At 40.1% G+C, this 25,437-nt stretch overlaps 1 protein-coding gene across 5 annotated transcripts in view; it reads right to left on the minus strand.

Annotated features, from left to right (window-relative positions):
* adamtsl3 (ADAMTS-like 3) overlaps positions 1 to 25,437 on the minus strand; it is a 315,350-nt gene that overhangs the window by 49,765 nt on the left and 240,148 nt on the right. For all 5 annotated transcript variants that reach the window (XM_070967605.1, XM_070967624.1, XM_070967595.1 and 2 more), the window contains 5 exons: positions 19,260 to 19,555; positions 19,029 to 19,158; positions 7,140 to 7,350; positions 6,491 to 6,670; positions 3,436 to 3,589 (listed from right to left, as the gene is read on the minus strand). In XM_070967605.1, coding sequence (XP_070823706.1) covers positions 3,436 to 3,589; positions 6,491 to 6,670; positions 7,140 to 7,350; positions 19,029 to 19,158; positions 19,260 to 19,555 — 971 coding nt within the window. The remainder of the gene's footprint in view (positions 1 to 3,435; positions 3,590 to 6,490; positions 6,671 to 7,139; positions 7,351 to 19,028; positions 19,159 to 19,259; positions 19,556 to 25,437) is intronic.

A 25,437-nucleotide genomic window follows, 5' to 3' on the forward strand; every position in this document is an offset into this window, starting at 1 on the left:
ATCTCTTCTTAATCTTGCTTATTATATGTCCCTCTTTATACCTTACTGGCTGCAACAATTGATTTCCACCAGCATGGGATTAATAAAGCTTTATCTGATTTTATACTAGCACCTAACTTAATCCAAATGAGTATGTACAGAGAGGGCAGAAAGCAACATGGAGAGAACATTTTGTAAAACACATTTGGACTTTGACTCTCAGGAGTCGCTGTGACATTTGCAAGCATTCAGTCATGTGCTTTACAGTCTGGTTCCCAGCAGATGTGAGTTAGAGGGACTTACAGAATTACAGAATCTGATTATATGGTGTCTCTCTGAATGAACAACACTGTGTACATTTTATTCACATGCACACAGTGAATATAAATTTGCAAACAGTGGCAGAGCTTTCTTCGCTGTAGCTTGGCCATAACCATGTGAACTGAATGAACAGCTGCTGAACTTTTCAGATAATTTTCCCACATTTTTGGCCGACACACACTTCATGGCTTCTTGTGTACATACTGTACAGCTCTGTATGTTAGCATGAGGACTGAGTGGGGAGGGGAGTGTATACATAGCTCACAGTCCCATGGGTATCATGGGAATCTCTTTCCAGCCATATACATATATCAACATTGTGTTTATGAGAATGTAAAATAGGTTGCAATTTAGTGAGTCACAGCTACAGTTCTTGTTACTTAAGCTTTATATCAGAAAGAACAAACAAACTACTTTGCTTCAGTTTAACCTTCAGCTGGGTATCAGAAATGATATGCTTTGGTACTATCAAAATATTGGTGGGACATAATACTTAAATAGGAAACCTCATCAGACTAGGGCTCTGACTGTGTAGACAGTGAAGGAAAGCGGGGACAGGGCTGAGAGGAAGGATCTAGAGCATCTGGAGCTGGAATATTATTCCAGCTCCAGATGCTGGTGATGAATATTTTATATTCATGTTTAAATTTAAGTCAGAAAACTGATTGTGATTGTTGGAACAGAGGAAAGAAAAGATGATTTTGGTGAGCTCTGTTTTGTTTCTGTCGAGTTTTAGTGTTTAGTGTTTTATGATGAGTGGGCAATTAAGCTGGTCTTAGATTGGGAAAATAGAAACTTGAATTCAGAAGGCGCACAGTTGTATTTTGCTGGGTAATACAGACAATAGGTGAAAGAGTTTCTTGATATTTTATTTTGTGTATTTATTTGATTAAAAAAGCTCTTGTGAAAAACTCACATACACCTCCCAGCTGAAACAGGCCATACTACTGGTCTATCACATCGAGATACACAGTGATATTACGAGACAGGACAAGCTGCAACTACCTGGCTAGCATGCTAAATTCAGTCGATATCCCTGCAACATAATTCAGTCTTTGACGTTACTTTGTCAAATTCTGTTGCTAATAGTGGTTCTTTTTTTTTCATGTTTTTGTAGCCCTGTGACAAAATGAAGTGATTAAACGTGAACTCTAAAAAAAGGTGACCATAAAGTTGGTCATTGTCACCGGCATCGTTTGAGAAACAATTGTGAATGAAGAAACCATGTTAAAATTGACCACACGTTTCCTCTGTAACTTGGGATTTGTTGGGGCGAGTGTGTGCATGTGTGGTTGCTGTTGCTTGGTTTACTTCATGGACGTCTGTCGAGGAGGCTGAGTTTCTGCTGTGTCGAGGACAGGACTTTTCCTGCTAAACTGTGAGTCTGATCCACTTCGCCTTCTCTTTATGAGAGGAGAGGATTTCTATTGGCCGCACTGCACCAAAACAGCACACAGGCCTGCAAAGTTTTTTTTCCCTTCTGTCACTTTAGTGTGTGTGAGTGTGTGTAATATGAAGTTTGTTGGGAACATTTAAGCTTTAAGAGACAGTCATCATATTTTTGTTGGTACATTTTGAAAAGCCAATTTAGAAGAGTCTATTTTGTTAAGTAATTTTCTGTTTTATGTTAATTTAGACTACTGCTTATTTCAAAGGGGTTCTAATTTGGGCTATTTTGGGGGACTGTATTTCATTGTGCATTTATCAAGTTGTCTGGGTCCAGTTAATCATAATAGTGTGTATTAGGCCTATAGTGGGCCAGACAGTTTCTTGTTTGGTTGTAAATTGCACAATATCAGCTCACTCGATACAGGTAAACCTTAGTGGAGGTTAGTACAAAATGAACCCCAAATCACCTCATCAAGTAGCCTACAGCATCTCAGACATATTGTAGAGCTGTGGGGTGCTACATTTTAAACTACACTGTGAAGGGAGATAAAAAGATTTGAAAACAGGGATTCAGTGTAGGTTATGGTCATGTGTACCTTCTTGTGTCTCTTCTTTCTCTCCTTCCTCTGTTTTGATATCTGTCTAGGCAATAGTGCAGTAACATTTTACTCAAGTTGATCTGACAATGCTCGTATAAGGGCAAAGAAACCCACCATTATAGGAGGCATTATGGCTAATCTATGCAGAAATGCAACATCTTCAGCTGCTATGTCCACAGTCAAATCCCAGTCCCATCTTTACCCACTGCCAATTTATTCTACACAGTCATATAGACATCAATAGGCTCACTGCTAAATGCAGCCATATCATCAAAGAAGAATGTCCATATTCTGTAAAACCTGTTTACCTAATTACATTCAGTGACTGTGTTTAGCTCTCAGTCACAACTATACAACCGCCTTCCTCAGTATAGGCTTTCTAGAATTGACGAGTACAAATCTCAGACAATTTCACAGAAATGAAATCAATAAGACGGCCTATGGACACCACAGAGGATGAAATGAGCATTATTAAGCTACATGAATGAAACAGCCCTCCACTTCTTATACAATGAAGGGCACAACACAGTGGTTGTTCACACTCTCCTCTGGAGAGTGAGATAAGTATTTGCAATATGTGTGGAGAGTTTTGAAACTGTATCTCAATCTGCATGCGCATGCTCAGATTTGTGAATACGGTCAGCAATCTGAAAATGTGTATTCAGATTTGCAAGTGTGCTGAGATGTGTAAATGTGTACACAAATCTAAAAATGTGTCATCAATGCCTCCTGATCTTGTGCATCATGCAGCCATTCATTCTGTGTGGCTTTTCCCTGTTTCTTAGGGCATGTGTGTGGATGTTTTTGAAAGCACATACTTTCCTCCATGTTTTGGCCTCTCCTCCACATACAAAGACTTTCGGGTTACTAAAACTGATATTTTTGAAAATGCCTTCTGAGGTGCCAGGTTTTTGAAGCTGGATTTCTGTGTATCTGTGTGTACATGTTTCACAGAGAATTTGGGAAACTATGACATCATCACCTCAATTCGATAATAGCATACCTCATGTATGCCATTTTGCATCTGACTTTGCTATGCTCGTGTGTGAGATTTACAAATGTGTGTGATCTGTCTGTGACTGTTATTCAAATGTTAAATAAGTACATAAAGGTATTAGAATGCATGTGTGTATGTGTGTGTTCTTACTCGGACAGGCCATCATGCGACAGGTTCGCACTTGTGGTGGGGAGGACAGCCCTGAACACAACTCCCTGGCCAGTGTCACCTGCTGGCCTGTGGCCATCAACTGGCGACAGAGTGGCTCCCTGCCCTGGATCCCCAAACCACAGGACACTGAACACTGCAGAGTAAAACATAAAAGAATAGGAACGTTCATTCAAACAGAATATTGATATTGGATGATTCTGTAAAAACTTGGGTTATGTTTAACAACAATGGTTTGAACATTCAATAGAAAAAGTGATTGTAGAAGCATCAAGTATAAGTCTGACATTGTAGTGAGTTTGCAAATTCTGATTGAAGAGTAAAGAACGAAGACGAGGACACATTTCAACAGAACCTTGAACCTAAAAACTTGAATTTTCACATATTTTTGGAAACACAGAAATGAATGAAAAGTAAACAGCAAAAACCTCTTTTGTCAAATAAATCACAAAGGAAAATGAATTTTTCTCTGAAATTCTTGGAACATATCTTTTCACTTCTTCTGGCACACTATGTCTGAAAACAGTGAACAGACGACATACTATAATTAACGGTGCCGGCTTTGTTCCTTTCTTTCCCACGTATGTTTATTGAGTTTTGTGTGACGCAAGGTTCAAAAGGGGGTTCATAATTAGTCAAGGAGTATGCTTGCAAATGTTTGAGTCACTGTGGAACAGGAGATATGGAGAAGGGTGAAGCAGACAGGTCAAGTATTCAAGATTAAAACACTAAAAGATAATCTTGTGCCAGTTTGCTTTAGCAAATGTTATATCCAAACGTTATATCCATGACATAAAAGTAATTTTCAAGGATATCACAGTCAACAGAACTAGTACTAACAACTGCAGCATCTTCACTCAGATGACCCTGGAGCAGAGAGAGAGGGTTCATATGCAAAGCCACATCATTTTCTTTTATCTAGATTGCAAAATATAGATCCATTACACTTGAATTTTAGAGCAGAATTGAATTTGAGAGAATTTTAGGCACAAAGGTGAAATCAAAGGGATCATTTTTTTGTTTCCACCACATTCAACTCATCAATCTGGCTTAAGACATTGTAGAAATGAGTTATGGAATTTTTAGATGGACATAGGAGCTCTGGCTCCCTGTTGGGCTTGTTTTGTCAGAATTTAAAATCAGCTTGCAATCTCTGTAACAACAATCCCATTATTTCCAATATTTGAAAGTTGTGGTTTAAAACTTAAGGGGTTTTTGTTCATTCCAGATTTGGGATTTTTTGGTAGAACAATTACTCTCACTATCAATGCTACATCATCAGCAGTAGACATTTCCTTGACATTTCCAGGTTCAACCAAACAGTCGGTAGGTAGTAGTAGGATCGTAGAACTAGAAGTAACCCATTCTTCTAGCTGACACCATTTGTTGGGGGCCAATAACAAGCTTCTGTACCTTGCTTGATATATGCAAAGGGAACATCTGTAGGGGGTACAGCAGTCTGGGCAAAATTCACTTTGAGCATCAGCATTTTGAGCATCAGAAATAGCGGAATGTAAAACTGCTTGAAAGCATTACTAATAGTTTTGTTGAAGTGACAGTACCCATTTACCTCTGAAATTGTCAGAGGTGTCACTCGGGGATCTGTCTTGACTTTAGTTAAGCAAACTAAATACTTACTAGCCTTTTCACTTCATATAGTATAGTCCAGAAAGTGGCAGGGCTAGTTGATGAACTCCTGTAGAGAGCTAGCAAACTGGTAACGTGCTAGCCAGCAATTAGCATGATTGAATAAATGCAATACAGCTTGGACGTGACATTAGATATGTTTCTATGGAACTACTACAATATTGAAAAAAGTCACTTTTAATGAAGTTTGCAGCCACCAACCCCCTAACATCAGTGGCTCTATTTTCATCCCTGCTGCTGGCAGGGTGCAGGGTGTGCACCCCGCGCAGTGGTATTTTCGTGCAGCGCAGGCAGGCGTGCAGCGCACCTGGTATTTTGGTAAACCAGGTAAACCAGGTAAACCAGGATGGCCATTGCGGCATAGTAGGGGGAGGTGTTGGCATAATCAGCCGGCGAATTTGGATTTTCGGTCCATTTTGGTCCTCGCCGGCGGCGCAAAAGTGCACCAAAAGCTCGCCACCCCAGACCTGGTCAAATCCATGCACCAGCGGTGCACCACTAGGCAAGAGGATTTTCGTAAACCGGCGGAGTCGTGCGCTCACGTCACCAACACCTCACAGGCAGGTTTCCACAGTGTCTGGCATTTCACTGCGATCAAAAATTAGCAACAACCATGATTCAATGCAACTATCTGAGTCAGCACATACAGTCAGACCTAAATTTATTTATTTTGATCAGTATCTCATCTGACCACATCGCAAGCGCGTTCAGCACGCGTAATGGTCACACCCTGACTGAATGTACACAGGTGAAACAGGGATGCAAACTAATTGATTAATGTCGCTGTGCCAACCAGAAACAGCCGTGGCATCCTACAGAGCATATATACTGCATCTATCTCAGAGCACTCGAGAGACAGAGAGAGACAGACACATGGAAAAAACATAAGTGATGATCGTTGTCCGCTATTACCCACGTCATTTCATTCCAAATACAAATGTTATCATAGTAATACTTTACGTTATCTACAAAGATGGAGAACATCATTGCTTTGAGGAGGAGGAGGAGGAGGAGGAGGCCGAGGATTTACCATCTAAGGACCTCATATTTACACATGAGTGATGTCAGTCTCCTCCTGGGAGAAGTTTGGGTGGACAAAGGACACTTTCCTGCACGGGCTCAGTCATCCTTGAAACTCGCCATGCGCCTCGCCAGCGGCGTTTTTAAAGGTGAGGCAAGGAGCTGGTGTGATTGGTGAAAATTTGACTCGGCTGTGTCAAAACCAATCCACGCCTTCTCCCCTTCCTCCTTCCGAGTTGCGCAGCTAAGTGGAACTGAGATGAGAAGGGGGAGTAGTTGCACCTGACTTTGTGCCGTGCCTGCGCCGTGCCGGCGGCGGAATCGAAAATAGAGCCCCAGGTCCTTAATTTCTCCACTTGCTGGTACTCACCTTTCCCCACTCTCCTCCTGCCATGTAGGGCAGACAGTCAGTGTGGCTGCAGCGTCTGTTCGTGGCAGGTTTGGCCTCCCAGCAGGCCTTGTCCCCCAGCCTCCTATAGGCCCCTGTGGACAAGAGCTGCTTACAGTAGACCTTCCGCAACTGGACACCCCCACCACAGGACTGGGAGCACTAGAGGGAGAACGCAGAAGAAGACAGACCTAGGAAGGTAGGAGATTCTATCCATCCATTGTCTATACCCGCCCATCCCTTTTGGGGGTTGCAGGGGGGCTGGAGCATATCCCAGCTGTCAATGGGCGGAAGGCGGGGTACACCCTGAACCAGCCGAACCGCCAACCGATTGCAGGGCAACATACAAATACATACAACCATTCATGCTCACACTCACACCTAAGGACAATTAAGAGTCACCAATTAACCTAATGAGCATGTTCTTAGTCTGTGGGAGGAAGCCGGAGTACCGACCTGGGGATCGAACCAGCGACCATCTTGCTGTGAGGCACACACACTACCTGCTGCGCAACCGTGCCACCCAGGTAGGAGGTTAATCAGTTTTTATTACACACATTATACACAGCCACACGCACGCGCGCACACACACACACACACACACACATACACAATCAAACAAAGTCCATACCTGCTGCCAAGGTTCTGTCTCCCAGGCTGGAGGACAGTCCACCTGGTTGCAGGGTTGCAGGATGGCAGGTTTGAATTCCCTGCACTCATCCTCTGAAACAGTCATAATATCCTGCTGGTCAATGGACAACAGACGCATGCAAAACACACTCCTGGTCTGTATGCCAACGCCACAGGATGCAGAGCAGCCAGTCCATGCTGTCACCTCCCATCTGCAGAGAAAGAGATAATGGAGCAGGACATGTAGACACAAAATATTGCTAAATATTAGGATGCAAACTGTCTTTGGCAGATGGACTGTGAAAGAGATAAAAAAGAGTAGAACTGAGCATAGAGGACTCTGGGCAATGAAAAGATTCTTGCTCAGTGCAGTGTTATTTTTAAGTGGCAGTCACTCATTAAGGCCAGTTTTCACTGCTTGCATGTGAAAATAAGAGGTAGATAATCCTATTGACTATATAATAATAAAAATGTCAAACAAAATTATCAACAGAATCCAGAGGCCTTGTTCTTTTACTGAAATTCAGTCATATCAAGTATGTCACATTAGTGGTGTTACTGACACGTCTCTTATTGTGTATTTGCTTTGGTAAATTCATGAGGGTCAGACAAGAACAGGGTAAGAGACAATTCCCTCAGATGCAGTGTTCCTTGCAAAGAGGGAGAGAGTGCGAGTGGGAGAGAGAGTTACAGACAGACAGACAGACGGACAGACAGACGGACAGACAGACAGACAGACAGACAGACAGACAGACAGACAGACAGACAGACAGACAGACAGACAGACAGACAGACAGAGCAGAAGTGGGAATAGGGGAGTTTTATTCACCTCACAGTTGGTCTTCCAAACTCAGACAGCAGACTACACTGTGTATTGTGCATGTGTGTGTGTGTATGTTCCTGCACTCTGCAGCTGCTTCCTGGAAATGTCCATTAGAGGAGGAGAGATTAGTAAATCACTTTGTGTGAATCAGAAATGCCTCCAGTTTGCAGGACTGCTAGCTAGAAATGCAGTGTCTTACAGCAAGCACAAACACAAGGACACATGCACACAGCATCTAAAATATTCCAGCCATCTTGGGACTGTTGAGTCAATGCAAACTGATGTTCTTCTATGATCACCCTCACTAACATCTCAGTCATCCTCACTTGCTTTACTGAACTTACGGCATGGTACACATCAACTTTTCACCACAAGTGTCAAAGTGATATGAGTTACATGAAGGCAAGATATTTATAAGAAATATTATATCTCCAGTTTGGGGAAAGTTTTGGTGTAACAGGAGAATTCACCAATCTTATGTTTGTGAGTTATGCTGTAGTTGTGGTTAGCACAGCTTAGCATAAAGACTGGAATCAGGGGAAACAATAAGCAAACAATTACATGCTGGAACTCTTGACAGAGGCTGTCTGGGGCTGTATTCATAAAGGTTCCTCACAGAGTATACATTTGCAAAGCTTATACACTCAAAAAAGTTATTGAGGTGGGTTGTGCACTGTATATTATTTTTATGTTTTCAGTTTACTTAAAATACATGTCTTTGTTAAGTTAAAATATATTTTTCTAATGAAGCCCATGTAATTGTGTCTTTCGTTATGTGTACAAAATAATTATATATTGGTTCATCACAAACCATTTAATTTAAGTGAATTACGATTGAAATACTTCTTACATCCAGAAGGTGGCAGTAAGAAGAAGATTAAAATGATTCAGACTGCACATGTGCAAACTCACATCAAGTGGTTTTGGCGATGAAGGTGGCAACGGTTTTTCTCTAAATTGACAGAGGTAGGAGGACATTTTTCATCCATACCTATTACTGTAGTATTTTCATATTGAGCATGATTTAATGGTGTGTTTGTGATATAACACTCGTTCTGTACTTCTGCTTGTGTTTTAGAGCACCTTTGATGCTACGTTAACATTAGGTTGGTCTGCTTTTATCCTGCCGAGCCCCGCCAATCTGTGAAAACATTAACACTTGAAACCAAATTTATCATATTTGATATGTAAATATCACTAACTTCATATTCAGTCACTTAACATAAACATTACTCTCTGCAGGCGATAGCAATAATGGCATCGTTACTGTTTACAGTCTGCTGGTGACCACAGAAAGATGGGGGGGGGGGTTTGTGTTTAATATATTAACTCTAAATTGGCTGCTTTTGTAACCAGGTCAGTGTGGCTTGGTGAGTAATTTTATTGTCATGTTCCTGTCTGAACTTTCAGATATCAAGCTTTATTTTACCGGTGAATGATCCCATTATTCCTTCTAATGTCACTGGTTCATATTAAAAGTTTTCCATCAAACTAGTGGGGGCTTTTATTGTGAAACAGGTACAGGAAATGCTACATTGGCCTACTTGGTTACTAGGGGACTACGCGTTAGCATGTAAGTAAGCTACTGAAATAAAGCACCAGTGGTTTTAGGCATGATGTAAAGTTACCACCTCACGTTCTGCTCGTGTTTTATGATAGCGGTTCGCATACAGCACTTTTTAGCACTTTTTGAAATATCATGCTATTTTCATCAAAGGACACCTGAAAAGCAAAAGTTAATCTTTGGAATTCTACAAAATCTGTGATTTCATAGATTGATTGGGTCCTTTGTTTATCCCATATGTAAAGGACACTGATGGTCTGGCTGCACAGAGGGAGCTTGAGCAAGTTACCCTTGGCATCTACAGCATCAAAGTCGAGGGAGGTGATGTGACCACTCCTCCAGCTGATGTTGGAATAGTGATTGAGGGTGTTGAAGTTCTACATGACCTGGGAGACGTTGCCTCTGCATGTGCACTCTTAATGGGTGTAATATATGCACTGAACCTCAGTTATCCTAAGGAACGGAAAGCCTTCTTTGAGGTATTCCAGAAGCTCCTCCTTCAACTGGATGCTAGCAGACTCTCAACCAAGGTACAGATGCTCAAGAACAAACTGTATGGATGAACCAAACATTGATTTGAATGCCTAAAGTGAATAAAATGATTATCTGTTCGAAAATAGCAGAACAGGGAAAAAATCACTTCAGAAAAATAAACACACATTTGGAAAAGTTTTGCAAAACTACTACTATAAGTGAACATTCTAGTGGAACAGGGTTCTCACACTTTTGAAAATCCTGGAAAATTTAGGGAATTTGAATGTCTTTGTTAAAAAGGAGTGGGATCCCTGGTTGCACTGCTCAGAAACAAGTGAATTGAGAGACCACGCAGCACCAAAATTGTTGACAACTGAATGGATAGTTTGCAGACTTTTTAAAAACGAGCTGCACCCAAAACAACGGCAAAGAAGTTGAATAAGACCATATTTCATACTGACATGTTGGTAAAAATGTTAATATCTCAGGTTTTTTTGTTCCACAGTTCTAAAATAAAAGTTGACAGCAGCCTGTGTGTTATGATTTGAATATTATGCCGCTACAAAAAAAGAGAACTGCAGGCCTGTTGTATTGTTATACAATAATATTGATGAATAAGGGATGTTTTGTTTATTGTGGTTTATAACTGTTTGTGGTTTATAAATACCAGTTGACATGTTTGTTGATATAATTACATTTCAGGATATTCCCTCCACAATATTAAAATAAAAGTTGACAGCAGCACGTGTGTTGTTATGGTTAGATTATTATGCTGTTACAAAAAACAATTGAGATCTGCAAGCCTGTATTGTTGGGCTGCATAAATGCATAACAGTTTACAACTGTTAGTGTTGAACCATGCTGCACCATGATGTCTGTTAGGGTTACAGTAGTTGTGGGGTTTTATTTTGGACCCAGTGGCAACAAATTGTGAAATGAATATTGGTGAATAAAGGAAATAACAAAAATATGTTGGGTGTACCAAATTCATTTGTGTGGAACCTGTTAACAAAGTAGAATAAGGTCACACTAATTAGTATAAAATAAATTGGATGAAAACCTGTTTTAATAAATTTAACTTAAATTTATTATTTTACTTCTACAAATAAAATATATGTTTAAAGGACAAATGTAAAATATGTAGCCTGTAAATATATTATTTATGTCCATATAACATAACTGAATTAGATTGGGAAAGCTTAAATATCTCTTGTTGATCAGAAGTTATTTTATCTAGTTGGGTCAATTCACATTGTGTTAATGTAATACAAATTCATAAAGTCACCTTGACATTTTTGCTTTTAACTAACATAATACACTTTCGTTGAACCTGTTGACAAAATAAATTTAATTAAAGTCAAAGTTTCACTTTTTTGAGCGTACGAGATCTTTTTTTCTTATTATTTTCTTAAAGGAATATTTACCTTAGCCCTTTGTAACGAATGGGGAAAATGTCAGGATACAGCCCTGTGGTAGCTGTCTGGGTGAAAGTCAGATTCTTAAGGGCATATTTATTGCATTCAAGTGAAGTAGTAGGACTCAGACATGTATGGATATTGATTCAAACATTGTTTTCACACGTGCAAATCTCTTACAGTAATGCACTGGCATGCTTTATTTGGCATGATGAAATTACATCAATTCAGTCTCGAGTGCTGCTGCATTCAGATAGCTAATGGGAGGCCTAAAGAACTGATCAATCGGTAAGTGAGAGATTGCTCTGCATCTGTCAGAATATAACTTCAATTGCAGGAACTACATTTGTATATTGACATACTGAATATGTCAGAGTTGCATCATCAGCACACTCGTGCTGCATTACCCCTTTAAAAAAATGCTGCAAAATATTGTCCCATGGTTGAACTTCATTGCTGATAATTGCTACAAAGCTGATGTCTGCGAACATACACATACTCGATTACAAGAGTTTAACATTTGGAGTGGCAGGTTTGAGTCTTTCCTAGACATTTGTTTCTGCTGTGTGAGACACAAGCATATACAGTTAGAGAGAAAAAAAACAGTAAGAAGGGCTAAAGCAGAATACTTCACATGCTGCACTTTCACATAATGTGATGTGTGTATGTGTATGAACAGTATGTGTTCTTACGTGACTTGGCAGGACACAGGTCTTTTGTAAGGATAAATAAAATAGTCTCCTCATTAAAATTGTTTTTTTTTCCAAAACCCACAATATATTGTCTTTGGCAATGGGAGAGTCTTCTGGAATAAAAGTCTCTTCTGTGTGTGCTGATGTGTGTGTTGGTGTGTGTCTGAGTGTGCATTGTTATGCCATTTAGAAAGTTCATAAACCAGGGTTCTGCCTCTGTGTGGAGGAGCAGAAGTGTGTGTACTGCACAGCATCACTATAGTATGCTCTGCTGTTGATTTTATGGACCAGATCTGTCCTGGAGTGATTTTTTCCTTCTGTAACCACAGCTGTAATGATTAAGATCCTAGCTGTGCCCAAACAATGACAGACTTTGCAAAAGATTCTCCTCCTGCAGGAGAAACTCCACCCATCAATAACTGAAGATCATGTCAGATGCAGCTGTTGTGGTTAAGACTGGCGCTCCAGTGACTTCGGTTTGCATTCCTCTAAAGTTCATCACAGAGAGACAGATCGTGACTGATAAACTGCCTTTTTTTATATTTTGGTGACTCGTAATGTTCTCCATTGGAAGGAGAGGCATGGTAGAGGGCATGCCAATGCCAATCCAGCAGTGTACTGCAGTCCTAGTGCAAATAATGAGTGTGTCTCATACAGCTTCTCTGGCCAGTGCAGGCTGACACCTCAGCACGCTTTTTTTTTTTTTGTTTTTTGGTCACTTTCTTTTCTGAAACATACCCACCTACTGTAAACCTCTCAGAAATCACAAAACCATTTTGTTCATGTTTTATTGTCTTTCGACTTTCTCCATTTTTCAACCAGCTGAAATTTGACCACAAAAAGGACAGTTCTAATTCAATTATGGCATAAATGGCAGGTGGACAGAAGAAAGATTAACAAGGTATTCTTACAGCATCTATCATCTGTGTACTGATGGCCTTTGTCTTCAAACTTTCTGTGTGGAAACAGTTCACACAATCTCAAGAAAAATTATACATATTTTTCTGGAAGGTCTATTGGCTTGTTAGAACTGTTTCGCAGCAGTAAAGGAAGGAAGAAGCAAGCAGCCACGAAAAAGCAAATTATGACATTCTTTCCTGTGTTAATCAGGGAAAAACATGGGTGCATGCAGTTATGCTACAATAAGCCATTCACTTTTCTGTGCTATGTTCTATTAGGTGCGTGGTAATCCTTCACCCATGGCAAGAGAAGAATCCAGCCTGTGTCCAGCCAATGCAGCCAGAGGGACAACGGGCCAGTATAAGTAAGTCCGCTTGCTGCCACTACTACACCCACTGACCTGCCTGCTGGCTTCAATTCTGACCAGGCTGGTTAAATCAAATGGAAAGAGGTGGGTAAATTCACTGAAACTCAACTCCTATTACACTAGGAGTGTACTAATGGTGAAGGAATTTTTATTGAATTTCGGAGCTGAAAAGTTTTTTAATCTTGTCATCTGGCCAAGAAATTATTAAATCACTGGTATTGTGTAGCAACTACACCTAAACCTAATGAACACCTTACTTAAATGCCCCTTCATAGAAAAAATACTTGGCTGAAGAAGTATGGATTACATATATGATTGTAAGACTGCGTGATATATCAAATTAATTCAAGCAATTAGAATTTTTTTTGCACAATATACAAAATGTCTACATTATGAAAATGTGCACAAAATTTTAATTTCACTCTAAAAGTAGCATAAATGATGGCTGGCTACATTAGCTGTCTTATGTCCCATAAACTGTGATGTGATGTGACGAGTTACACTGTAAGCATCTGCCTGGTCCAACTGTTGCTTCTGTTACGATCCTACAGACCTGCCTGTTCCTCCTGCTCCTGCTTGGTGCCTCAGGTCAGCTGATCTGCTGCACCTGGAGGTACCGAGATCAAAACGGAAGCTCAGAGGGGACAGAGCTTTCTCTGTGGCGGCTCCTAAATTATGGAACGAGCTTCCATTACACATTAGACAAGCCCCGTCACTGTTTTTAAAACTCGTCTTAAAACCCACTTTTATTCCTTGGCTTTCAACCCCGCATGAGACTCTACTCTTGTGGTTTTCTTTTACTCATTGTTTTATTGTTTTTAATTGTTTTTAGAAACAATAAAACAATTATTTTTGTGTTTATTCCTGCTTTATTTTATTTATTTTATTGTTTTTATATCGTTTGTTTATGTACAGCACTTTGTTTCAGCTGTGGTTGTTTTTAAAGTGCTATATAAATAAAGCTGAGTTGAGTTGAGTTGAGTAGTGTTTCTTGTTTCCCTTTTCCCAGTGTTATGAGTTGTCTGTCTGTTTTCTCCTGTCTGTCTAGCCGGGTGTGTCTCTACACCTGGCCAGCTCCGCCTCTTCAGATGCACACCTGATGTGCATGACACTGATTAAAGCACGGGATAAAAGGGGAGAGCGCTTTTCTACCTGTTGTCGGATCATCCTGAATCCCTGGCGTTGTCTTTGTTCCCCTGTCTGTGTGAGTTGTGCTAATGTTAGTTTTGTTGGACTGCCACTTATTGTGTGCTCTGTGTTTCAGTTGTTTGCCTGCCTTGTCAGCACGTGTCTTGCCTCAGATACCAGACTTGTCGGAGCTCCCTTTGTTTAAACCCGCTCACTTTTGAGCGTGCTTTGTTTTGTTATTTTCCCACTCCTTATGGGTGCATTTTTTGTTGGACATTCCTTGTTTAAATTAAATAATTTTGTTTTGCAGTTCCCTCTTTGGTCTGCATCTTTGGGTCCAAAGAAAAACATTCAGCCATTTTTCCTAACCGCTTCCAGACTGGATTATTGCACTTCCCTTTTATCAGGCTGTCCCAAAAAGTTGTAAAAGACTCTCCATCTGATCCAGAACACTGTAGCACTTGTTCTGACAAAAAGACATCACATTTCTCCCATATTAGCCTCACCATTAGTTTCCTGTTCAATCCAGAAACAAATTTAAAATCCTTCTCGTACAAAACCCTAAAGAGTTAGCCACGGTCATATCTTAAAGAGCTCATAGTATCCCGTATTACCCCACCAGAATATTGTGCTCCCAGAATGCAGGCTTACTTTCAAAAGTAGAGCTGGAACCAGAGCCTTCAGCTACCAAGCTCTCTACTGTGGAGCCATCTTCCAGTGTCGGTCCAGGAGGCAGACACCCTTTCTACATTTAAGAGCAGGCTGAAAACTTTATTTTTTGATAAAGCTTAGTGCTGTGGGACTTCCCATGATAAACTGAGCTCCTCTCCTCCTTTCTGTCTGTACGCATTCATGCCCCATAAATGCATGTTACTGACTTGGCTTCTTCCTCAGAGTACTTGCTTTCACTTGTTGCAGGTTCCCATGGATCATGGCTGCACCTGGATTGTGATGATGGTTGTGCCTGCTGTTGTAGCCCTGCTTGATGCCCAATGCTACTGTTAATCAATACTGGTCATATTGCTATTATTATCATCAATGGCATTATCATTCAGTTAAAGGGAAGATTTTCCTTGTTGCTGTCGGCAGGTGCTTGCTCATCAGGGAAAAGTAGGCTCTCTGTACATTGAAGAATATGGTCTTGACCTGTTCTATAAGGAAGGTGTCTTATTCACTACATCCCTGGACCTAAAGCGGCTGTCCGACATAGACTCCTTCATCAAAAAGGCCCAGCAGAGGACGTACTTCACATGCCAGCTCACAAAGTTAAACCTGGCTCGGGAGCTGCTGATCCATTTCGACACTGCAACAATCCAGTGTGTTCTCTGCTAGCACATTACTGTCTGCTTTGGGTCAGCCACTCTCATTCTCTGTTAGCTTTTTTTCACCTGTGAGGTTGGAACAACTCTCACCTTAATCATTCTCCTTTCAACATGGTCTTTTATGGTGTAAGAGTGCTGTCAAAAAGACGTGTCCATAAACAGAAACATTTTATACAATATACATTTCTTGATCTCACATACTTATTGCTTTAGCTTGCAAGATAAAGATATTTACATGTCGATGAAGCTAGCTTAGTGCTATCATTACTGGGATTAGAAGTGGGCCAGTGCTAATTAGTTAGCACTAAACAGCATAATATGAAACATATAACGTTACCCCCCCAAAAAAGCGCTGTCCTCATAATTTTCGACCAGAGCATTAACAATCAATCCAGATTTGGGATGAGTTAACGTGAACCACTAACTTATTCAACATCTCAAATGTATAATTTCACTCGTAAACCGTGCAATAAGCAGGATGATTCATCATGTCCGGGTTTATTTCTCCATATCAACCTTCTCACTCTTTCCGTGTTAACTTTACACCAAGTTACTGGTTCACGTTAATTCATCCCAAATCTGGCTTGACTGTTAATGCTCTGGTTGAAAATTATGAATGATAGCACAAAGTAATGATAGCACTAAGCTAGCTTCATCGGCATGTAAATATCTTTAGCATGCAAGCTAAAGCAATAAGTATGTTAGAAGAAGAATAATGTATATTGTATAAAATGGTTGGATTTTATGAAATCAATAATAGCTATGCACGTTATTATTGACATTACCTGTGAAGCCTCTCCGGGGCTGGCGGTGTTGCCCTGCATGTTTGCGTCTGGGGCATCCACATGTGCAGTTGGAGGAATTGCCGATCGATTACTTTCCCCTGCGAGTTGACTGTGACCTCAGTGACGTCATTTCAGAGTTGTATTCTCAAGACTTTGCACTCACAGCTTTTAGACTCATACTCATATAAAAACACTCAGAACACTGACACACAAATTGTTAACTTTACAAATACGAAACTTTAATTATGGACACATCTTTTTGACAGTGATCTTACACCATAGTGTTTGACCTGAGCAGAGGTCGAATTCATAGAATGAGAGAACATCTCTGCAGTGTACAGGGCCTCATAATGTATTCCAAATTCACTCCAAATTACTGTTACAAAAATGGTTTATATGACTTTCCTCATATACCACCTCTCTGGTCAAGGTTTTGGTAAGTTAAATGCACAAAAACTAGTTGGTTTGGGTTAAAGAACAATCGTGGTTTGGGCTATTATAACTACTTGGTTAAGGTTAGGTGAAGATCATGGTCAGGGTTAAAAGAAGCAATCTGAAATGAGAATTGGTCTCTCATAGTCATGTTTTCTTGACCCATCCATTCACCCCAGCCTCCACTCTATAAGGTTTTGTGGCTGTTAAGATCATTTTTTGCCTTGCCTGCTTGTTCTCAGATACAGATACAGATGCTCAGATATCTACCTCATGTTCCTGCCTATGCCCTGTCAGTCTGAACCTCAAGTAATATGGAACTGGACACCCTGCCTGCCTGTCCACTCTCTGCCTACTCATCAGCTTCAGCGTATGGAACTCCCAGATTCATCTGTTCCACATTTTTTAAACTTTAAATTTATAGATTTCTTTTTACATACTCCTGCCTGTGTCTGAGATTTCAACATTTGGGTCTGTTTACTCCTGTTTAATGTCATGCTTCTTCTACCTTTGCTCCTGATAAACAAGAGCCATAATTCACATGATCACAGGGCAAAATGTAAACAAAGATGTAAAAAAAGATATTTTAGAATTCATAAAATTAATCCATCTAATTCAACCTAACATACTTTAATATGTTTGGTAGCTTCTGCACCAAATTTAATGCAAATTAAGAAATGTTAATTTATTTGTGTTTGTGATATGTTGTGTTTGGAACTACTTAGGACATCTAATAATTCTAAAAAAAAATAATAATAATAATAATAATAATGATAATTTAACCGCTCTTTGGTTGTTCCTGAAATGCTGAAAAGACCACCAATGTTTCTCAGTTAACATGTTTTGTTATTAATGTATTTCTTTTGTCAGCTAACATGTTTATGATTTTTTTTTTTTTTTTTTCTTCTAACCAAAAGCACATTTGTTGCTATGAAATCCTCTCCTTGTGCCCAAGAGCCACACGGTCTACTTGTGCATTTCTTTAGGCCTGGCCTGACTGCATGTCTTGTTGTGTTTCTTTATTGATATATCTATTTTGGAAGGCCGAGTATGGCAAACTGTATAAATCAGTACACAGAAACAGCTCTCTGCAGTGGTCCCAAACCCTCTGACTACACTCCCAGCTGTAGTCCCAGTGTTTATTCAAACTAACACAGTCAGCTCTCCATCAATGAATTTCATTTCCAAGTTATTCTAAATAGTTATGAAAAATGATTTTCTATTTTTGGGATTCATTGTTGGTACAACATATCTGCTCTCTGTGTGCACAGAATGCATGAATATTCCTTTCAAAAGAAACTAAAGTACAGAGGAGCATTATACTACACACACACACACACACACACACACACACACACATAAAAACCTGATGGCATTTCACCTATAGGTGGTGCTGCATCAATTTCCATTTTTCAGTGCTCATTAGTCTGGCACACGTAAAAACTTTGCAAAATATGTCCTTCATATGTGTGATATGTGATACAGAGCACAAGCACAGAGAGACCACAGGCTTCCAGCTAGAGCAGTCTGCATTGTACTTGTCCAGGCTCTGTGAGCTTTCTATGACCCAGTTTACATAACATATATGTTTTCATGCGGTTTGGCCTCTTGTTTACACGCAAACAGAGCTGTTTTCACGGAAAACGATCATTTTTAAAAACTCCGGCCAAAGTGGAGATTTCTGAAAACCCCGGCGTGTAAACTGGGTTAAACGGCATTTTAGGTTCCGATACGTCACAGCATGCGACTGAATACTTAACGTCATGTGAGCGACCTATGTTTACGCTCATGCCCATAGGTTTGGCATAGTTATGATGCGCTTGATGGTGTATTTATCCGGGTTCATGTAAACAACAACATTTTTGAAAATGATGTTGTGCGCACGATGTTATTTTTGAAAACGGAGGGGCCAAGATATCTGCTTTCCAAAATACCCTGCTACGTGTAAACGTAGGGTATGTGTCTTACGTGACCTTGTGGTTTCTCACCTTGGGGGGCATGGCTCAGGGTCACAGATGTGGATCATTACTGGTGGCCTGCTGGATGACTCACATAGAGAGTCCTCTACCTCCTCACCCTGCTTCTTGTTAACACACATCACAACAGCTTTCTGCTTCCCTGGGCAGAGAACAGAAGAGACAGTTGAACATGAAATGACAACAGCTATGGACAAGAGTCTGGAGCATTTTAGCTGCCAACATCCATTTCAGAAGCCTCACCACCAGCACATGTGGCTGAGCAGGCAGTAAAGCCTCTGTAGCTCCAGCTGTACAATTCCTTCGTCTGAATGTAAGGGATCCCTTGGTCCTCCAGGCCTGAAGAGATGCCTGAAAGTTTGGTACATGGTCCCTGGTTGCAAGGCCTCTCAAGCTGGGGTCTGTCCTCGCCACACTCCTCCTCTGGAAGATCCACCTCTGTCTTGGTGAATGAAAGCAGCACTCGACACTTCACCTGCCGAGTTTGCCTGCCCAGCCCACAGCTGGTAGTGCAGGGTGACCAGGGCCCGGGTATGAACCTGATCACAGAGGGAGAAAACAAATACAGAAAAGCCATAGCATGTAAAGCAAGTCAATTTGTTTTGTATGGTTGCCTAACAGTACTTAAATTAGCTGTTTCAAAGATTTACACTAATCACAGGTTAATAAAATGTCACAGAATGTACAAGAGATGGCAACAGAAAAAAAACCTTAAATCTAAAATGACTAACAGACTAAACTAGATTGGGTAGAGCAGTGAGCATGGTAAAAATAACCAGGAATGTTATCTGTGCATGCACTTCGGAGCTGCGCTATGCAAGAACTCTGGTACATGAAACTTATGTCATGATATCACGCCTGAGCTAAAAAGATAAACACACATCGTCTGTCTATTGTGCAGCCCAGTATCCTGCAGTTAATGACTGGGTACGAAGAAGGTAGTTTTGCCTGCCAAATCAGCAATGTTCTCTCACAAGTCATTGCTGATATGTATGATTTGTGCCTGCCTTGAGGCACTTAGTATCAAAAAAATTGTATAACTCTGGTACTTTCCATGAATGCCAATAAAGCCTACTCATTTATTTGTCACAGTGCACAGTGTGATGGCTAACCAGCCAGATTTTAGTAAAAAGAAAATTGGAGAAAGCCTAAATTTGAAGTGGAGCCTGACATAATCTTGACTTTTAATGTAGCATATTAGCAACACTTCAGCTTGATCTGTTATTACTGCTGCTTGTACTGAAGAGCCGTCTGCTATTAATATACTTTATAAAACATGCTCTCTATGCGCTCTATGTGTATACTGTATAATTACTGTCCTGACATGCATTCTTTAAGTGCACAGATTGATCCCCCCCCCCCCCCCCATACTTTAAATAACTGGCAGGTCCAGTGCGATGCCAGAGATTGAAATCCCTTTTACTGAGAACCATTTGGGAAAGTGTTGCTGCTTTTGTTCACTTTTCACGTATACAGCAGAAAATATGATTCAGCAATAAAAATATGTTTATATAAAACTAATTTGAAACAGTAAATATGCTTTGAGGGAAACGTAATGCTGACCAAATTAAGTTTTCTTTTAACCTAATAAGAAACTGTTTATAAATATTGTACATGGAAAGTTGCAAAATGTTCATACTGAATATATGTTCACTGACAACATATTTAATTTGTTTATTTGCCAAAATAGGCAATCCACTATCCACTCATGGTGGCTATAGCCTTATTCAACTTCTTTCTGGTTACGTTTAGGTACTGAAAGCACCTGGTTATTAGCATTTAATCCAAATCACGATCTTCCCTTACTGTAAAGTGCTTTCATTGCCTAAACCTAACCACAGACAGGAGTCTGAACACTAACCCTGTGTCACAGTCATATGAGTTGTATGCCCACCATCCATCCCAACTACTTCTCTGTGACTTCAACATCCATCCATCCATCCATCCATCCATCCATCCATCCATCCATCCATGCGGGGGGTGTTGGAGCCTATCACAGCCATCAACAGGCGAGAGGCGGGTTACACCCTGGACCGGTCGATCGCAGGGCTGACTCCAACATAAACAACATAAATCTAGTGTTTCATTTACTCAAAGAAAAATTGTCTCTGAACATGATGCAGGCACTGTCACCACAATGTAATTATGAATGTGAATTTGTTTTATATAAAAATAATTTCAGTTCATTGTGTCTCCTCTCGGGGCACCCACCATCCCAGTGAGGAAACAGTACAGTATTACTGCTGGAAGAGTTGCAACACTTTACAAAGCTGAGATGAGTAACTTCATCAATTTTATGCAATGAAATCCTAAAGCTAAGGAGTGGTAAATGCACCAGAGGTAATGTGTGACCTGAACAGCAACTGAACAGAAGTGAGCATAGAGACAGGGTCCCTAGAGGTCAGGCTTTCTGTGGGCCTGCCCTGGAAAGGTTGTATATGTTGTGTATATGCACAGTCCTGTAATTGGAAAGTAGGCTGAAACTCAACAAACAAAAGTCAACTTATTTTAAGCTACATATCATAACAGTAACATATTTAATTTAACCCATGACAAGTAATGTCACTGCCTGAACCTAACCAAGCAGTTTTGGTGTCTGAACTGAAGCAAATGTGAGCCTTTGCACCATTAACGTCATACCAGCCTGATGGACCCTGGAGGGAGGCTATCAGAGTTGACCAGGCTCATGGCAGCAGCCAATAATCACATGCTTATCATCAGCAGTGGAAAGAGAGGAAACAGAGCCAGACAGGTTCACACAGTCCTCGAAAAGCTGTTTGTGTGTGTGTGTGTGTGTGTGTGTGCGTGCGTGCGTGCGTGCGTGCGTGCGTGCGTGCGTGCGTGCGTGTGTGTGTGCATGTGTGTAAGATGTGCTGGAAAAACGATAATTTTTCATGAATAAAAAAATTCAGCTCAAAAAATTTGAATATTGTGAAAAAGTTAGAATATAAATAGTTTTTGTCAGTCATTTCAGAGAGTGAAGCACATATAGATTCATTGCACATAGAGTGAAACATTGCAAGCCTTTATTTCTTGTAATTTTGATGAGTATGGCTTACAGCAAATGAAAACTTGAAATTCAGTGTCTCAGAAAATAGAAACTCATAATGTTACACTGTAATCAGCTAATTAACTCAAAACACCTGCAAAAGTTTCCTGAGCCTTTAAATGGTCTCTCGGTCTGGTTCAGTAGGCTACACAATCATGGGGAAGACTGCTGACTTAACAGATGTCCAGAAGACAGTCATTGACATCCAAAGTCCTCTTTTCAGAAAGTAAATTGAAAGTAAATTTTTCATTTCATTTGGAAACCAAGGAAATAGTGGAGAGGCACAGAATCCAAGTTGCTTGCAGTCCAGTGTGAAGTTTCCACAGGCAGTGATGATTTGAGTGTCGTGTCATCTGCTGGTGTTGGTCCACTGTGTTTTCTGAAGTCCAAAGTCAACGCAGCCATCCACCAGGAAATTTTAGAGCACTTCATGCATCCTTCTGCTGACAAGCTTTTTGGAGATGCTGATTTCATTTTCCAGTGGGACTTGGCACCTGCTCACACTGCCAAAAGTAACAAAAGCTGGTTCAATGACCATGGTATTACTGTGCTTGATTGGCCAGCAAGCTGACCTGAATCCCGTAGAGAATCTCTGGGGTATTGTCACGAGGAAGATGAAAGACACCAGACCCAAAAATGCAGACTAGCTGAAGGCTGCTATCAAAGCAACCTGGGCTTCCAATACACCTCAGCAGTGCCACAGGCTGATTGCCTCCATGCCATGCCACACTGATGCAGTAATTCATTCAAAAGGCGCCCCAACCAAGTATTGAGTCCATAGAAATCAACATACTTTTCAGAAGGCTGACATTTCTGTTTTAAAAATCTTTTTATTATAGATGTTATGTAATATTTTCATTTTCTGAGACACTGAATTTTTGGTTTTCATTATCTGTAAGCCATTATCATCAAAATTACAAGAATTGAAGGCTTGCAATATTTCACTCTATGTGTAATAGACAAAAATATTAAACTTTTTCACAATATATACTACACTATACTGTACATTACTATCCTCTATACTCTATATTATACTCTATATAGACACTTTGGGTACATACCAGTTTCCTTAATTACATCCATGTTTCCCTCACTTGCATGTTTTCCCTGCATCTCAATCAATGCTTGGACATTGAAAGGAAAGGAATTGGAGAAATGTGTTTAGAGAAATTCTCTGAGATTTCCGATAATGGGGTGTGTCAGACCAAAAAAAAAAAAAAAGACTTCCATCAAAGCCGGTCTCATGTATTCTCACTCTTTTCTCCTCAGACAGAACATGTTCTGTTTTATTTTGGTGATATTTGCTGTGTGTGGAGAACACTGAACCTACATTGTATGAAGTGTGCTACATAAATAAATTTCACTTGACATACAGTAAACATAACCTTGTAACATCGTTAACATTTGTTCACAAGAGCAATACCTGCTGGTTCCCTGTAAGTGGATATAGCATTTTCATTAAGACCAATTAGGTGTACAGTTTGTAAATGTCTAATCCATCTTCTTTCATCCATTTGTCTCTGAGACCTGGACCAGTTTGTACTGCTCTCCACACCCTGCTGTCTGTTTTAATCATGTAATGGTGTTGTGTGATTCTGGTTTCAATTGTATTTCCTGTATCTCCAACATACAATTTTCCACAGTGAATGAAGGTAGTCATGTGCACCAGACTTTTAGATTTGGCCTGCAACAGCTGCCTTATAGAGGTCCCTCTTCCAGAGTACTTATTGAGGATGTGTAGTAGGCTGGTCAGGTAAGTATGGCTTTATTTATATAGCACTTTTTAAAACACAGTTACAAAGTGCTTCATACACATGAAAAGGTGAAAATTAATAAAAAGGAATATGGTAAAAATACAACACAACCTTACAAGTAATCAGCAGGATCTTGTAGGTTATTCAGAATTTTTACACGAAGTCATTGGAGACCAAAGCCATATACTGATCAAAGATGATACCGAGATTCTTATCAGTAGATTTGATATTTGAATGAACTACACCAAGACACTGATCAACTGCAGAGGAAAAGTTATCAGGACCAATTGAAATAATTTCTGTTCTGTCACGGTTTTGGTGGAGACATCCATTCTTTGCTCACAGCTAAGCAATCGTGAAGGGAGGATAGTTCATTCAGATTAATGGCTTTAGCAGAGAAACAGGTCTGTGTATCTTTGGGACAAGATATATAATATCATATGGAATTTCTTAAAATAGGTTGAACAAATGACTCAGAGGAAACAACTGGTCCAAGGACTGACCCCTGAGGGACACCACACAGCAGTGTTTTTCTGTACCAGAAATGGCAACACTGTTATGTAACCTATAAAGTAAAATGGCATGATATATGGTGTGAAAGGCAGCACTCAACGTATTTGCCTTTGTCTGCATGCATAACAATATAATTGGTTAATCTCTGTGAAGCAGTTTCAGTACTATGCTTGTGACTAAAGTCAGAATGAAATTTGTCAAAGACTTTATGATGCTCAGCCAACTTCAGGAGTTGGTCAGTGCCTTTTTCTTCAAGGATTTAGGATAAAAAGGATAGCTTGGAGATTGGTCGGTAATTCTCTAACACGGCTGGGTGTCGAGAGGGTTTTTTAAGAAGTGACTGAACAATGGATTTTTTTTAAACATATCTTTATTGATTTTTAACCTTTAACAGATTACATCTCTTTTACAGCATAAATTAGTGGCATTGTGGGCCACCCTTGAACAACAACCCCCCCTCCCGACCACCTATGAATTCTGAGACATCACTGATGGTAAATAACTAAACAATAATAGTTAACAAATGGTAATACCAATAATGACAGTATATTAATTGTCTACATCCATGTGCGTAGATGTATGATACATATCTACTGTGATGGCCAAGGCCACACAGGACAGTTCATGGTAATACTGTGCACACTCACCTTACTTTCAGTACTTGTTTTAATTTGCAGTCAACCACAATACACAGGTTCATTTGAACCACAATACACAGGTTCATTTGATTTGCAGTCAACCACACCCCAAACAATTCATGTCCACATCACAAAGTTTATTTGATTTATAATTTCTTTATTTTCATTTAGCTTTACACTGTTTAAATGGAGTGCGCACATTTTCACATTGTAAGGCTAGAATGGGTATTTTTTGGCTGTTATATTAATAATTTTTCCTTTCTTTGAGTTACCATGCTGCATGTGGGAGGTGTCATCTGGGAGAGGCAAAAGGCGTGGCCAAGGGGCTGGACCCATTAAATCCTGTGGCAAGCTCATCAGGCCAGACCATCTCCAGCCATGTCAGAGGGGGATTTGGGTTTAGTTAGGTTTTCCTTTGTATTAGTTTTAGTTGATGTCCATTTTGTTTTCCCCTTTTACAAGTATAT

The sequence above is a fragment of the Chaetodon trifascialis genome, chromosome 1, assembly GCF_039877785.1.
Source record: "Chaetodon trifascialis isolate fChaTrf1 chromosome 1, fChaTrf1.hap1, whole genome shotgun sequence".
NCBI classification, from domain to species: Eukaryota; Metazoa; Chordata; class Actinopteri; order Chaetodontiformes; family Chaetodontidae; genus Chaetodon; species Chaetodon trifascialis.